General features: G+C 42.7%; 1 protein-coding gene across 9 annotated transcripts in view; it reads right to left on the bottom strand.

Moving 5' to 3' along the window:
• Positions 1-1,809: 1,809 nt before the first annotated feature.
• agrn (agrin) overlaps positions 1,810-14,913 on the bottom strand; it is a 257,822-nt gene continuing 244,718 nt past the window's right edge. For 6 of the 9 annotated variants that reach the window (XM_085147100.1, XM_085147102.1, XM_085147105.1 and 3 more), the window contains 4 exons: positions 13,722-13,754; positions 11,655-11,879; positions 9,003-9,106; positions 1,810-4,345 (listed from right to left, as the gene is read on the bottom strand). In XM_085147100.1, the coding sequence (XP_085003226.1) occupies positions 4,185-4,345; positions 9,003-9,106; positions 11,655-11,879; positions 13,722-13,754 (523 nt within the window). In that variant the 3' untranslated portion in view covers positions 1,810-4,184. The remainder of the gene's footprint in view (positions 4,346-9,002; positions 9,107-11,654; positions 11,880-13,721; positions 13,755-14,913) is intronic. The other 3 variants (XM_085147104.1, XM_085147106.1, XM_085147107.1) reach the window with 1 other exon arrangement.

Genomic DNA, 14,913 nt, shown 5'->3' with positions numbered 1-14,913 from the left:
AAACCCCAGAGATGGTCATGTGGGGAAGATCCAGTAGATCAGCAGACAGGCTGGTCTGAGTATTGTAGTCATGGAACAACAGTGCTGCATTCAAAGTCACTTAAATAGCCTTTCTCTCTCATTTTGATGCTCAGTTTGAACTCCAGCAGCAGCATGTCTACATACCTAAATGCAGTGGGTTTTGGCCACGTGACTGGATGATTAGATATTTGTGTTAGCATCCAGTTGAATAGCAAAACAGCCATTCCCATTAGGTAAAAAGATAATGAGTTGGTTGTTGCTCAGGGCACTTGTTCATGTAACACCAGTTCTTAGAATATTCAAGTCCCCCTGTGTATATATTAAAAAAATCCTAGTTGTTCACATAAATCAGCAGTGCATCATCTCGTCACGTGAAAATATGTGAGCTTTAAAGCAAAGTCTGCAGTGACCAACTCAGCTGCAGGCTACACTAACATCTGCTAAGGAGCACTGCTTGTGGTAAGTGGGGAACTGGCACAAATCTCTTTAGTGATGACAACTTTGATTTAGTTTTTTCAGACAGGAAATGGTGTCAGTTGGTTTGAGTTGGGGTGACCTCTTACACAGCTACACGACAAGATGTTTATTACAAGCTCCTTCACCCACGCACTCTTCCTTTTCTGCCAACAAAAGTAATCCAACAATTTAGTCCACTGCTACCTGGGTGAAACAATTTAACAATTCAAGCTGTTGACGCTGGAATAATGAAATAACTAGCCCAAAGTTCTGATCCATACTTAATTGGGAATCTCTGGAAGATTAGCAACTCTATTCTGTTGAAAAGAACAAAATCAAACCAGGGAAATGTGAGATGTTGGTAAGGCCCCACGAGCACAGATGTGCTAAAATCATTCCAAGAATATGACCTGTATACTTCCTAGTGGTTGAAAGTTGTAACCATTAATATTTCAGTTTCCAAGCTGCTTTTTTCCTGCTAAAATAGCAAACTGTTGTCTAATTTAGATCACTGTACTTCCTGGAATGAATCATTCAAATGTTGCCAAATGAGTGCTATAGCCACAACTGGGCCTAGTATTCCCCTAATGTTTGAGCTACGAAAGTCACCAATGAGCAAAAAATAAAATAAATCAAGTAAATATAAATAATTCTCTAATTTTGATCTCTACTCTATTATCTCATATTAGAACTGAAATATGCAGGGTGGCAGGAAAACGTAAGTGCTGTAAGTTCTGACCTGTAATCAGTAATCAAAATAAATATTGAGCTTTGATGCGGCACAAATGAGGACAAAATGAAGATGACAGACAAGATGAGACTCCATTTGGTTGACGGTTTATTTCATGGTGGTAGGAACACAAGACAAAGGTCATAAAGTTAGTAATGTTCAGGTCATGCCACTCTTATCGGTGCACTGCCCTTTGACGAGGTTTGCGCAGTCAGACAGTAGTTTACAGAGGCCAGACATGGAGGGTAACCCACATGTAGACATAAATAAGGAACAGAAAATAGATTCAAAAATCAGTAAATAGAAGATTTTTTTTTGTAAAAAGCCAGATGGGATATTTGCGTAAGCCCTCTGGGATATTTTTTTCATATGAGTATGAGCATTATTACTAATATAGTCATTATTATTATTATTATTTTGTATTACTCATTTACATTATCAGAATGAGGCTAATACACTGGCTAAAGTAACAAAACAGTTACATGGATAACGTCTTCGTCACCTGCTCGCAGTTCAAGATGACTGGTTTTTAAGGCAATTCATAGTTTCCATCCAAATCATACATGGACTGCAATTGTCTTTTGTGTGTGTGTGTGTGTGTGTGTGTGTGTGTGTTCTCGAGTCCAAGTGGTTCCACCTGAAGTGGTCAAACTCCAAGAAGAGTGTAATAAAATAAGACCAGTTTAAGCTTTGAGAGAGTGACTGCTGGAATTTTAAAAGCATCTTGGGACACTAGAAGAGGGATTCCTGCCCTGGTGCGGACACCCAAAGAAACAAACGCACACAATCAGCTTCAGTGCTATTCCTCCCCCATTTACAGAAGTATAGAGCATCGTGTGGGTGAACAGACAAAAGTCAGACATGGCTCCAGTGTATAGTACTAAAAACATAAACCTCCACAGATCACACGTTGTTGCTAAATTTACACTTAAAAATTGCAGGGCTGTACAAAAACAGGTTGCTTGATGACTTTTAAGGAGGGAAAGATAATTAGGAACCTAAGAGAGAAAAGGAAACGAACAAACGAAAAAGTACAAGACCATTTGATACTCAACCACGAACAGGCATGATTTAGTCTCAGAATATTGCCAAGGTTCTCATATCAAAACAAGTGTCTTTCAGTCATTCATCGAAGCTTATTGTGGTTCAGCGAAGACGACTCCACGTTGCAACAGTTCACTGAATTGTACAGGATTCGCACTAGTTAAACAAACCCATGCGTTACTAGGTTAGATCGCAAGTACTGAAGGATTATGTATGTTTTCCCAGTTTTTTGCGGCTGCTATGGCTTCAAAGGGTCACAATAGCGTCAAAGTCTCTCTCTTTTTCTCTCTCTTTCTTTCTTTCACTCAACAGCCGAAAGAAGAAGAAAAAAAGATTCCTCCAGGAATGTTCCTAGGTGGAATACGAAAACATGAATTTAAGTCTCAGGTAGAGTTTTTTTTTCTCTTTTTTTGTGAAGATTTTTTTCTCTTTGTGTTGACTGACTGCTGTTTGACAGGACATTCCCAAGAGAAGTGGCTCTCGTGATAAGATCTCCCCTTGCCTCCTTTCTGTCTGTCCTTTTCTTCAGTCTTTGCTTTCAGCACCTCCTTAAGGTCAGATATGGTAATAACTCTTCCCTTAGACGCCATTAAAGGCCCTGCAAAAACTAACTGCTCCCGAGAATAATACAGAAATATATATCTATCACAAACAAAACAAAAAACAAAAAAATGAGGAATGACCAGACTTTAAAGATGTCTGTGAAGCCTGTACTTTCTGAAATCACTGAGAAGTGAAAATAAAAGAAGAAAAAGGAACCTCGATTTGTTTAAAACAAGAACAAAAAACGCCCCCCTCCCCCGACTCCCAGTTATTCAAAATAGATTCTTTTTCTTGGACTCAAACAAACAAACAAATTTAAAAAAACCCAGATTTTTCAAACCAACACTGCAGAAGTGCATGCATTTATAGTGGTCATCATTAGTTCATCTGCTGATTGTAGAACAGAACGCACAATAGTACATGAGAAGCACAATTTCTCCAACGAGAACCCATCTTACATATTCACAGTCTCAGGTATTATTTATATACTCTATATTTATAACATCTATCCATGTCTGTGATTCATGTCTTGACTTATGACTAATAATATGCAAGTCATTGTTGCACGCAGTGCTCTCTCTCTCCGTCACATCGGGTTGCGGTGTTAGTGAGTCATATTTCAAAACTAAAGGCTTGGATGGGATTCAGATCGAGTGGAGAGTTTTTTCTTTTCTTTTTTTCCCTCTTTTCAGGGTGCTGTGAGATGGGGTTGATCGAGTGCTTATGACTGTGTACTTTCTCACTGTAGCAGCTTGACTGATTTCTGAAAAGTCCCATTAGGAAAATACAGTGGACTGAATACCAGGGCTGAATACAGAGGTTCTTGACTGTAGTCGGCAGCTGGCTGCAGCATCGCAGAAACGCACGCACCGGCTACAGCATCCATCTCTCGTGAGGGAATGTGTGTCTATCAAAGATGTATAGGCCATGCTTGGGGAATGTGGAACGGCAGATATGGCACCGAGACAAGGCAGTAACCGGAGATCATCAGCAGGGTCCACCGTGTTCAAGTAAAGGATGAGAATAAAAAATAATAAAAAACAAAAAACTGGTAGGGCTGTTTTTTTTTTTAAAGATTTTTTTAAAAACATCAAATGTGACATGGATTTAATATCTGTTGTTTTCACCGAGGTGCCTTCTTTTTGGGAAAAAAATGAAGGGCCTTGAAAGAAAAGGAATTTTTTTACTGTGAACGGAGGTGCGGATAAGAGCAAAATATATAAAACAAAAATGAAAACAACATATTCATTTTCTTTCCATATAAAAAGCGATGAGAAGTATACAAAAATAGAAAATAATTACAGCAGGAGACATGGGCGCTATAGAGGGTGCGGGTGGGAGGGTTTCTTTTTCTTTTTCATTGCTTGCGATATTTCTGTCTCTGCTGGAGTTATTTGGCGGCGGAACAGTGTAATATTCTGGGGCTGTTTAAGGCGTCCTCCACCAGGTGGAGATCCACCCCGTCCACCACCACGTCCTTGATGCAGCCAACGAAACCCGTGCTGTAGGCCTTAGGCAACCGGCGGGCAACCGGAAGCTCCTCCAGACCACCTGAGGAGGGACAGGAGACGAGGTTACTTTAACTGTGAGTCAAAGGTTATTTCAGTCAAATCAGCCAGCAGTTCCTTTTTAACTTTAAACTTTTCTTTTTTTTCACCTGCAGAAAAATACTTTGCACAACTAGTCAACTAATCTTAAAAGTCAGTGTAGTGCCCCTTTAAAGATCAAACAGCGGGATAAGGGTTCGGCTTTTGCAACGAATTCAACTGGAAATATCCATCAAATAGCCAACCTTTGAAATATTTTGGTACAAACTACAAAAGCAGCTACATGGTTTTGTCAGGTTGTATTACAGCCTTTGATATTTTTCGCTATGACACCAGCTGATGGACATGACAGGATGACAGTGTATTTGTCAGACTGCCGTGATCAAAGTGAGATGGAGCCTAGCACGGCAGTCACACAAAGCTGAAGTCAGACAGAGAAGAGAAAATGTTCTTTTAATTTGACACGGTGTATAAAGCACTAAAAGAAAAAACACTACAAAAGAAAGGTGGTGACGGAGTATAAAATGATGAATGCTTAACATCCTCATTATTTTTAATTTGTTTCCATCTTTGGTGCTAAGCGCTCACTGCCGTGCTGTAAACTCCCCGTGTATCACATGTCCATCACCTAGTCTTCTCAGCCCTCTGGCAGCCTTTGTTTATATAGAAGTCTGATTTCTTATACGTGCTGCTCCTTGCTGCTCATAGCTGAGTTGGCCCTGAGGTACAAAACACAACAGCATCCTGAAAGCAAAAGAAAACTGAAAACATCTCAGAAATGGTCACTTTTTTTTGTTTTTTTTATGTTGTTGTGTTTTTAGAACTCTGGGCCACCATTTGTATACAGCTGCTAACTACCCACTTCTTCTCATACTTATTTCAAAGAAACCAAAAGCAGAAAATCATTCTTTTCCTCTGTGGCTCAAACCCCCCCCCCCCCCCCCCCCCCACCACACACACACACAGAAACGGAGCTGATGGTTTGCAGCAAGTTTGCAGATGTTAAAGGTAGAGTCTGATCTATTGAACATTGTGGACTATGCTGAGTCTGTGCCAGGAAACGAACCAGTTTAAATAAACTCTACTAATTCTGCCAAAAAGAGAATTATGCTGGAAGCCTGTTGATGGCTACAAAAAGTGTCTGATCTATGGGCAACTTCCTAAGCCAAATTTTAGTGGGGGTGTATATATTTAGCTTTTATTAAAATATTTGTGATCCTGTGTGGTTTAAGAAAATACCAAATAATTTCAAACTTGTGCACCAAATTCTTGTTTTCTAAAGTCATTAAAGATGTATGGTGTAGAATTATCTCACCCTGGAAAAAGAACAGTTCTAAGAAATAATGAAAACACCCCAAACTACCATGACATTCATGCCCATGATAAATGCTATATAAACTTATGACCACAACCAGTGTTGGGAAGGTTACTTTTAAAATGTATTCCACTACAGATTTCAGAATACATGGCCCAAAATGTATTTTGTAACGTATTCTGAATACTTTGGATTACTTAATATATTATCATGCTTCTTACAACTACATGAATGTACTATTGCTGTGTGATTTATTACTATTACTGAAGGCAACTCGCCATGACAATACCAAATAGATTTAAAATCTTAATATAAAATGAGTAACAGTAGGGTGGACATTAGGTAAGGCTGCACTTTTTGCAGCGATCTCGTATGGAAAACTATTCTGCGCGTACATAAAACAGGTCCGCAGCTCTGAACCGTAGTAAAGGGACCTCTGGCTAATACGTCGGGTTCCGTGTCGGGCTCGTAGCTGAAAACTAGCTTTACTTTGTTGTCTGGGTCAACTTTGCTAGCGAGAGACAGAGAGAGGTGTTGAAAGGCTGCTTCAACGGAACTTATTGTTTCGAAGGAAAACACGATCACAGTGTACAGTCGAGTCTTAATAGCTTACATGTTAGTGTGCAGTACGCAAGATCGACAGCGCACAATGTGCTTTGAGGTTGCACCCAAGAAAGGTGAAGTTTGTGTCTGTGAACACCCATGTGTACACCTGTGTGCACACCTGTGTGGATCGGCACACTTGTATTCAAAAGGTTTCTCCATGTAACGATCTGTTAGGGAGTGTGGGGAGCCATAGCCCCGTCATCCAGGGGATGAAGCAGGTATGGAGGAGATCCAGGCTCCAGACATCCAGAGGCCCCAGAATACGAGGACCCAAGGAGGGCAACCGTGCCACCCTCCTGGGAAGAGCTGAGGAGAGCTCAAAACGAGAGGTCACCCAGCAGCCATGGAGCAGAGGCCAGAGGGGGTTGCAATGACGTGCCTGCAGGCTCTGCCGGCAGCCAGCTGTGCCAGAAAGGACCGGGCCTCAGGCCCAGAGGCCAGAGGGCACCCCACCCCCCCGGAAGGGGCACAGCCGGGCCACAGGCACCAGGCCCCGCCAATCGCCCACCAGGAGTGAGCCGGTACATACATGAGCGCCCAGCCTCAGACACCAAGAACCACCAACACACCAATGTCTGAGGGCATCGGCCACTGGCAGGGAGTGTGGTGAGGGGAGATAGGCCTCCATACCTCGGAGAGCCTGAGATGTTCCCAGAGAGGTGGAGTCTACGACCCAAGCTGACATAAAGACACAGACGAACAGGCGCACGCAGACACAAACATGCATTCCCACCCCCATATACACAAACAAATACTCGGCACTCACCCGACGTGGAGACAGACACAAATAGACACTGTACACACATTCACACTCCCCAAACATACTCTATATCCCAGGTTCAGGTACCCCTGCCCCCAGAGGAGCAAACCGTACCCGTACACAGGAGATGTAACCCTTCTCTCTGGGGTGGAGGAAAGCAGACCGCCTCCTTAAAAGGTCCCTCAAAGGTCACTCTTTCGAGGATGCCAATGTTCACATTTTGGACAGAGAGGACAGATGGTTTGAAAGAGGAGTGAAAGAAGCCATTTACCTCCACTGTGAGTGACCATCTTTGAACAGAGGCACGACACCAACTGTCCGCCATCTATAATCCAGTTTTGAGATCCCTTCCCAGACGCCTTAATGCCCACTCACATCCTGGGCCATCTGACCTCAGGTAATCACATGATAGGATGGGGCTAGGTTTCACAATGAGCTCACCTGAAACCCTGGCTGATTGTGACCCACACCCGTTTTCACACCTTGGCTCATGTCATTAGGTAGAGGATCATCAGGGGGTCCTTTGTCCCTCTTTGGGGGGATACTCCCACTGGGTTTAAATCTGGGACTCTCCACCATTTGACCTTAGAACTGAAGAAGCTTCTCGGATGAGAGGTGAAATGTCTTCAAACAACTTAAAGAAGTCCAGACGCTTTTCTTTCCAAGCTCCTTAGACTTCCTTCCTTGGACCACTTTTAATAGACACTGACCACTGCAACGGGGAACACCTCACAAGGGCTGCAGATCTGGAGATGCTCTGATCCAGTTGTCTAACCACCACAATTTCACCTTTAGCAAACTCTCTCAAATCATTACGGGTGTAATTCTTCCAGCTCTCCTAATTTTTGGGTGCCTGCTCAGCTTCCTCTTTTGATGGTGTTTTGAGCAAACATAAAGTAGTCATTAGTGTCTTTCTCACTAAGACAGTGTGAAACATCTTTATTCAGAATTACTTTGAATCTGTTCTTAGGGGGAGAGAGACCATTCATTTTCCATGCCTTACCTATTTAGCCCTCTTTTCTGTTTCCCTCTACAGGGTCAGAACCCTCCTGCATCCCTTTTCCTCTTTACTTGATGCCCGTGCGACTCATTTCACCCCCGCACCTCCATCTCTTCCATGTTTTGTGAGGCCGAGAGTTCACATTCCCGCTGAGCTCTTTACATCCCCTGTCCCTGCCCACATTAATCGGATTGTGTGCCTCCGAATCAGGAGTCGACAGGGGTAATTTCATGCGAGTTACAGATGAATTAATGATGAACAGCGAAAAGGGGATTTAAAAAGGGAGAAGGGCTCTCGATGGGAGGGCTACGTGAGGATTATATATTCTTGCTGCAGGGCTCGCTCAGCACCTGTTCCACTGCGCTGCCTCCCCATGTGTGTTTGTGTACGTGTACCTGAGAGCACGAGCACACCTCTTACATGCGGCGAGACTCTTTAAATGTCACTCGGGCTGCTTCTCCTCACAGACCTGCGTCTTTTTTTCACTGTGCACTGTGCATTTTAAAGAACAGTCTGACTTTATTTTGCTGCTCGTCTTCAATGTTATTTCCTCAGAATGTTCAATCCAGCGGTGCTGTGTGTGTTCTTTCAAAAACGATTTCTCTGAGCCAAGTTCAGCTTAAATTGAACTCGAGGTAGATAACGGGCCGACTTTGGTCATTTTCAATTCAGGAGAGCAGGCAACTTTGGAGTTAGTCAGATAGCCTTTCATTTCTCAACTCAATACCTGAATAGGCTTGGACATTTTTTCTTTTTGCCTAAACTGCAATCTTTTTTTTCACCTGCCAGAAGCTTTGCTTATCCTCTTCAAGAGCATTGACTTCATTGCTCACTTTGTGGCAGCCCAACCAGTGGCTAGGATGAAAAAGCACTATTCTGCACAATTACAAGCATTGCCATGCATTATGTATGGCATAGCTAGGCACATTTTCAAGTCTGAATTAAGAGTTCCACTTTTTCCTACATGTGTGGCCACCTACCCAGCCAGAGTGCTCCATCTGTGTCCAGCTGTGTTGATGCCAGAGGTGATGACCCTGTCACCGGTGCCTCGTTGCCAACCTGTAGAGAGCCGTCTCGAAGTGCTCTAGAGAGGAGAAAGACAAAAGGAGAAGGGCACTGGAAGTGAGTACGTGTGTGTCACAGCGAATAGCTTTAAATTGCAGTTTCGTTTAGTTTGAGGCATCAAGACTCTATTGCTCGACTGCCAGTATACTAAGCACTCACATAACTGCCTTTGCCAAGCAGTGTTCTAAATGTGCCTGTCTACCAGCTAACAGATGCCGTTAGAGCACCATTTATTTGAGGTGGCTCCATGTGGCGCATTAGCACACACTTAAGAATTGTGAAGACAGAGCTGATTTGAACCCCGCTAAAGTGGGCTTCCAGCAGAGAGAGTGTCATTAGAGGCAAGCCACAAACACAGCTAGCTATGCAGCTTTGTGAGTCGTATGCCACATGCTGCGATTTACACCATCATTACCATCAAAATGATGTCATCTTCTCATGCGGTCTCCCTGTTAGTCTGGGATGAGATTTGGCCTAGTTCCTGTTTGAAATGGATGGAGCAGCTTTTCAGGGATCGATTATTCCCGCCTTACGTGATGAAACCGAACAAATTTTCCCCCCACGTGACCAGTCGCCGTGATGCTGAACGTAAAATGCTCACCGACGATAATGCAGGGGTCGCAGGGAAGGTGTTGAGTTTGGGCAATGAATTTATTTTTAATGAAGAAATCCATTAAAGTGACATCACCATGGGACAGAAGAGTTCAGCACACTTCGTGTTTTTTCTCTTCTATCCATTATTCATTTACTAAATGTTATTTTCTCTAATTCAAGTGTTATTTATTGTTTGTGCACATGCACCTACAGTCACTGGCCACTACATTAGGTACACATTTTCAACTACTTGTTAACACAAATATCTGGTCATACATGTCACCTTGGCATTAAGGCGTAGCCTAGACGACCTACTGCAGTTCAAGCTGCGCATCAAAATGAGGAAGAAATGTGATTTAAGGAACTTTTAACATGGCGTGGTTATTGGTATTTCAGAAATCTACTAGGATATACCCACAAAGCAATCTCTTACTGATTCTCTGGCACGAAGAAATTATTTAGTTCTGAAGGCAAAATGGGGTCCAATCCAGTGCCAGCAAGTGTAACTAATAAATTCAATTCAAATTTTATGTATATAGCACCAAATCATAATAACAGTTACCTCAATACACTTTATATTGTAAGGTAAAGACAGTTTAAGAATACAGAGAAAAGCCCAACAATCTGATGACTCCCTCTGAGAAAGTGCTTTGGCGACAGTGGTGAGGAAAAACTCCCTTTTAACAATAAGAACCCTCTGGCAGGAAAGTGAGTGTCGGTGAGTGTCTATGCACCTGCTACAGGTTTGTATAGACAAGGCTCAACTGTATCAAAAACTGTTTATGATGTGACTGACTAGTTTTGTGGTAAGTACAACGTCATCTGTCCCGACTCTTCCAGCTGAGGGCCCTTGCGAAAATTGTCATCTGCTGACTTTGAGAAAGTAACTCATGCATTTATTTCATTCAGGCTTGACTACTGGAAAAGTCTTGATTTTCAAAAAGCCTGAAGGGCATTTGTTTTTGCACTTTGCACTTTTTGCACTTGAGACCCATGTTTGGTAGTAGTACTAAGCTTATGCATTAAAGTGCATCAGACTCCACCTGCAGGTAGCAACACATATGCAACAGGTTTAGACTTCATAGCTGGCTGCATGGATTAGTGCAAGTTTGCACAATCTAAGGTCTCAAGCATTAAATCTGTTAATGATTGATTTCACACATTTTGTAATCTCTGAGTTACAAAAATGTCCCCGAGGTTCACTAATGTGTGACAAAACGTGAAACTCCATGAATGATGAGACTTTTTCAGACTAACATCACATGCATTTTCTGACTGTTTTGAAGCTTTTGAGTTTACATAAAACAAGGGGAATACCACAGATATGCATATACAATATGTCTAGTGAGCCAAGTTTTTGCAGAGGCAAAGTCATTTTCACTTCTCTGGTGAGGCAGAGGTTCTACGGTTTGAAAGTCCCAGTTGTTAAGATTATAGCAATTTAAGCATGTGGTATGTCTACAGCTGTCCTGAGAGGTCAACAACAGTTCAAATGCTCACAGTCTGCTTGGACCTTCGTCTTCGCTGCTTGCAGCTATATTAATGTTATTCATACTGTCTTTCTATTCTTTTAAATCAAGCATTCTCGCAAGTCATCTACAGAGCAAAATACAGTGATGTGTATGAAAGGGAAATACACATACAAATACACATTCACTTTTCTTATTTTTTTATTCATTTATTTCCTGCCTATGTGTGTGTGTGTAGATATTGCAGGATGTTCTTCCTTTTTGAACATTCATTACCGTGTCAAAGCAATTTGATGCATAATATCATCCTCGTGCATGACCAGGCATGAAAATAACGTTAATCTGGAACTAATCTGAGTCATCTCAGTGTGAGGGATCGCTGTGTAGCCGAGAATTCATGCAGGAGATCACGGTGTGCAGCAACACAAACACAATATGGATTAATTCTAATCCTGGTCTAAATGTAAAAGCTTCCATCTAGCTACCTATCGTCTCCCGTCTTACCTGCTGGCCTTGATGCGTATCCAGCTGTTGGTGTCAACACGCACAGTAGAGCGCAGCACCACGGGTTTGGAGCCCAGGTCATAGGTCATTTGGACATGTCCATCTACAATTGCTAGGGCAATGTAGTCTGAGCGCTCCACGCCCTTTCCGCTCCACAGCACCAGACCCTGGGTCGTGTCAGTCCGGATGCTCAGTTCAAATTTGTTCACCAGCAGAGCCTTCTCGCTAGAAGGAGAGAAAATACATGTTCATTTATTTGTCTGCTACATCAAAAAGATTTCTAATCTTTAACATACCTATGGATATTGCATATAGGAAGCAAGGGTCCTGTGCTGTCGTCCCAAAGGTGCATTACCTGTGATGACATCTGGTTCTATTTGCTTACATATTTAGAAAGAAAACTTTGTAGCTTTAACTCTGCAATCACATGCTAACAGAGTTACCGGGATTTTGAAGGAGAATCAGGATGCTTGGTGAGTAGCAGGGGGCTGTTTCGCTATTAGCTTTTCTACATCCTACTGAGCCTGAACTGCACTGCTGCCTACTGCTTCCTTTGTTGCTTTGTGCATTGCTCTGTGTGTGTTGTTTAGGCAGCTGTTTGATCTCCCGTCTCTTGACTGCTACAGCTGCCAGGGTGATTTGGATGCAGAGACTAGGAGACTTCCCTTCTATCCTTAAGAGGCACTGTAAGCCACTGTCACCGCTGCGCAAGAAAAGTACACAGAGCAATGTGCCTCTGCTGAATTCGTGCACAGACAGACAACACCGCACATCCATGTCTGCATACAAACGCACTAACAAAGGTCCTCCGTGAGTCCACAGCAGGCATCCAGGCAATCATACCTCACCATTCAGTCTCTGCACATTTGTTTGCACATCAGCAAAATGGAACTACTTCCAATGTCTTCAAAGGGTATTTAAACACAAAGACAGAGATAAGGTGAGGGCACGTACGACAAAGAACCAACAACACGTGGATTTAATTAAAACAAAAAACAAACAAAAAAACAACACCACAGACCTGAAGACAGATTTGACAAGACAAGACAAGACAGACAACAAGGCAAGGGAGTCAGCACAGCAAACAGGGAAGCACATGGGAGTACAAACAGGACAGGAAATGGGAGGGAATACAGAGAGAATGAGAATAGCAGCTCTCCTTAACCTCGAGGAGATTTTCTTCATTTTTATTTTCCTGTTTATCTTCCATTAAATGATGTCTAAACAAAGCAGTAAGATGATATTTAACTTTGGAGGAAATAAACTTTGAAAGCCCATGCCAAAAATGATGCCAGTCGCCTCAGCAGAAGCAGAGGGGGAAAAAAGGATTTTCTTTTCCAAATACATGCTTAGGTTACAAACATCGACCCCCTTGATTAACCAAAACTGCTGAGGTAAACAGGAACACACACACACCAAAAAAAATAAAAAATAAAATTCTCCAGAGAGAAAAAAAAAAAACTAACAAAAAATACAGCTTAGTGAACCTTCTCCTGGCAAACCCTCAAAGAGCTTACAGGGCCCAATAAATCTCCACTGGAGCGGATTGTCAGTGATAAGGTCAAGGTTATTAAAAGTGCTGAATATATCATGAATAAAACAACGGCGGCGCACAGCGCTCTAGATCTTATATACAGACTTCATAGATTTCTGCTGTGATGCTGTTTCTTTTTGGAAATGGAAGAGTTTTATCTTCTCAGATTTTTTTCAAAGCTGAAAAAGGCCTCCCAGGGTGTGGACCTACGTTTGAACTCTAGGTGGCAGTAGTGCTTAGAATAATAAAAAGCCATGTGGGAGGACAGCTATTGCAAAGAGACTGCAGCTCTGGATGGATTTGTGCTGTTATCAGAGCTCTTAACTTTTTCAGAATTTATTGAAGCATATGCAGAGGCTCTTTGCCTTTCGTATTGGTAACTCTATCTCAGTAATGGAAACAGTGTTGTCTTTGTGGAGGAGGATTTAGCCCTGTGAGAGGTCGACGAGGGGTTGTCTGGAGGGAAGGGGAGGAATGAGGAGGTGATACGCAAGCCGACAGCACCACATTTTTGATAGCTTTGAGAGACTCACCTCTGGTCGGATGGGTTCTCCAGAGACTCGGGACTTAAGGGAGCAGGGGGAGAAAGTCAACGGCATGCAGTGTAAGCGCAAGGGGCAACAAGGAGAAAGGGAGGGAGGGAGGAGGGCAGGGAGGAGGTCTAGTTTAGGCCTGGAGCTGCAAAAAGCATAACTTATCTGCTCTACTACAATATCGACCACGTCAAGTCGATAACAACTGTTGTGTGATCATAGGAAGAGTGTAGCTTAGCCTTGATAACACCACAACCATAAAAAGGTTCTTAAGGGAACCGCTGAGATTAAGATGGATGACTAACTCTCCAAAATGCCTTGGGATCAAGCATTTTTTAAAAGAGTGAAGCATCAAGATTAAGCACATTCATGGTCAGTGTCCACCGAGGTGCAGAGCCCGCTTTAAGTCAGCGTCCAATTATTGACCAGCTCCTTTATATTTATGGCTCTGCACGCTACAGTGCTGCACCAATTACCTTCTGTCCAGAGATGAAAGCAGCGAATGAGAAAAATTGGGCAATTGTCCAAAAATGGGGTCAAGCGTGTATCAGTTGAGAGTCATGGCCAGATATGATTTGTCTCTGAAATAATGGAGCTTGAGCGTAATCGACCTGAGCTTCCAGATATGGAGGAGGAGGAGTGATCAAAGGGGTGCTGTAAATAGTAACCAAAACATTAACCCAGGGTTAAAGTTTGACATTTTGGCCTTAGCGCCACTTAATTGCCGAGAAATGTATTCATTCCTTTTACCAGATCAAATCACACCCAATTGATTGTGCTCCTTTAGAGTGCTGCACCAAGAGCCTGGTATGCTTAGATTCACCCTTATTGTGGCTCTTAGTAAATGTGACATCCATTAAACTTTTGACAGTCTGGCTTCAAGGACCGCTGTCCCCTCCTGCTAAGTGAGATTGATGCCCATGGCTACACACTGAGGAGAGAGATCTCAATTGGAGGTCTAATCTACAAAGGGAGACAAATCTGTGATTAACATGTCACAGCCTTTCTGTACAGTCGACTCTGTAATTATTCACAATTACAGTTAGAGATCTGGCAAAAATGAAATGACAGAAGCCCTGGCATGGAGTGGAACTCTGGGCGGAATCCAGTCGGCTTAATTTGAGCCGAATTCTGCTTCAGCGCTTTTTAAAAAAAGAGGTTACTTACCGAGCTAATGAGCAGGAAGAAAAAC

Source organism: Neolamprologus multifasciatus, chromosome 20 (assembly GCF_963576455.1).
Source record: "Neolamprologus multifasciatus chromosome 20, fNeoMul1.2, whole genome shotgun sequence".
In the NCBI taxonomy this organism is placed as follows: domain Eukaryota; kingdom Metazoa; phylum Chordata; class Actinopteri; order Cichliformes; family Cichlidae; genus Neolamprologus; species Neolamprologus multifasciatus.
Note: the sequence above shows the minus strand (reverse complement) of the source record. Positions and strands in the feature narration are given on the sequence as shown.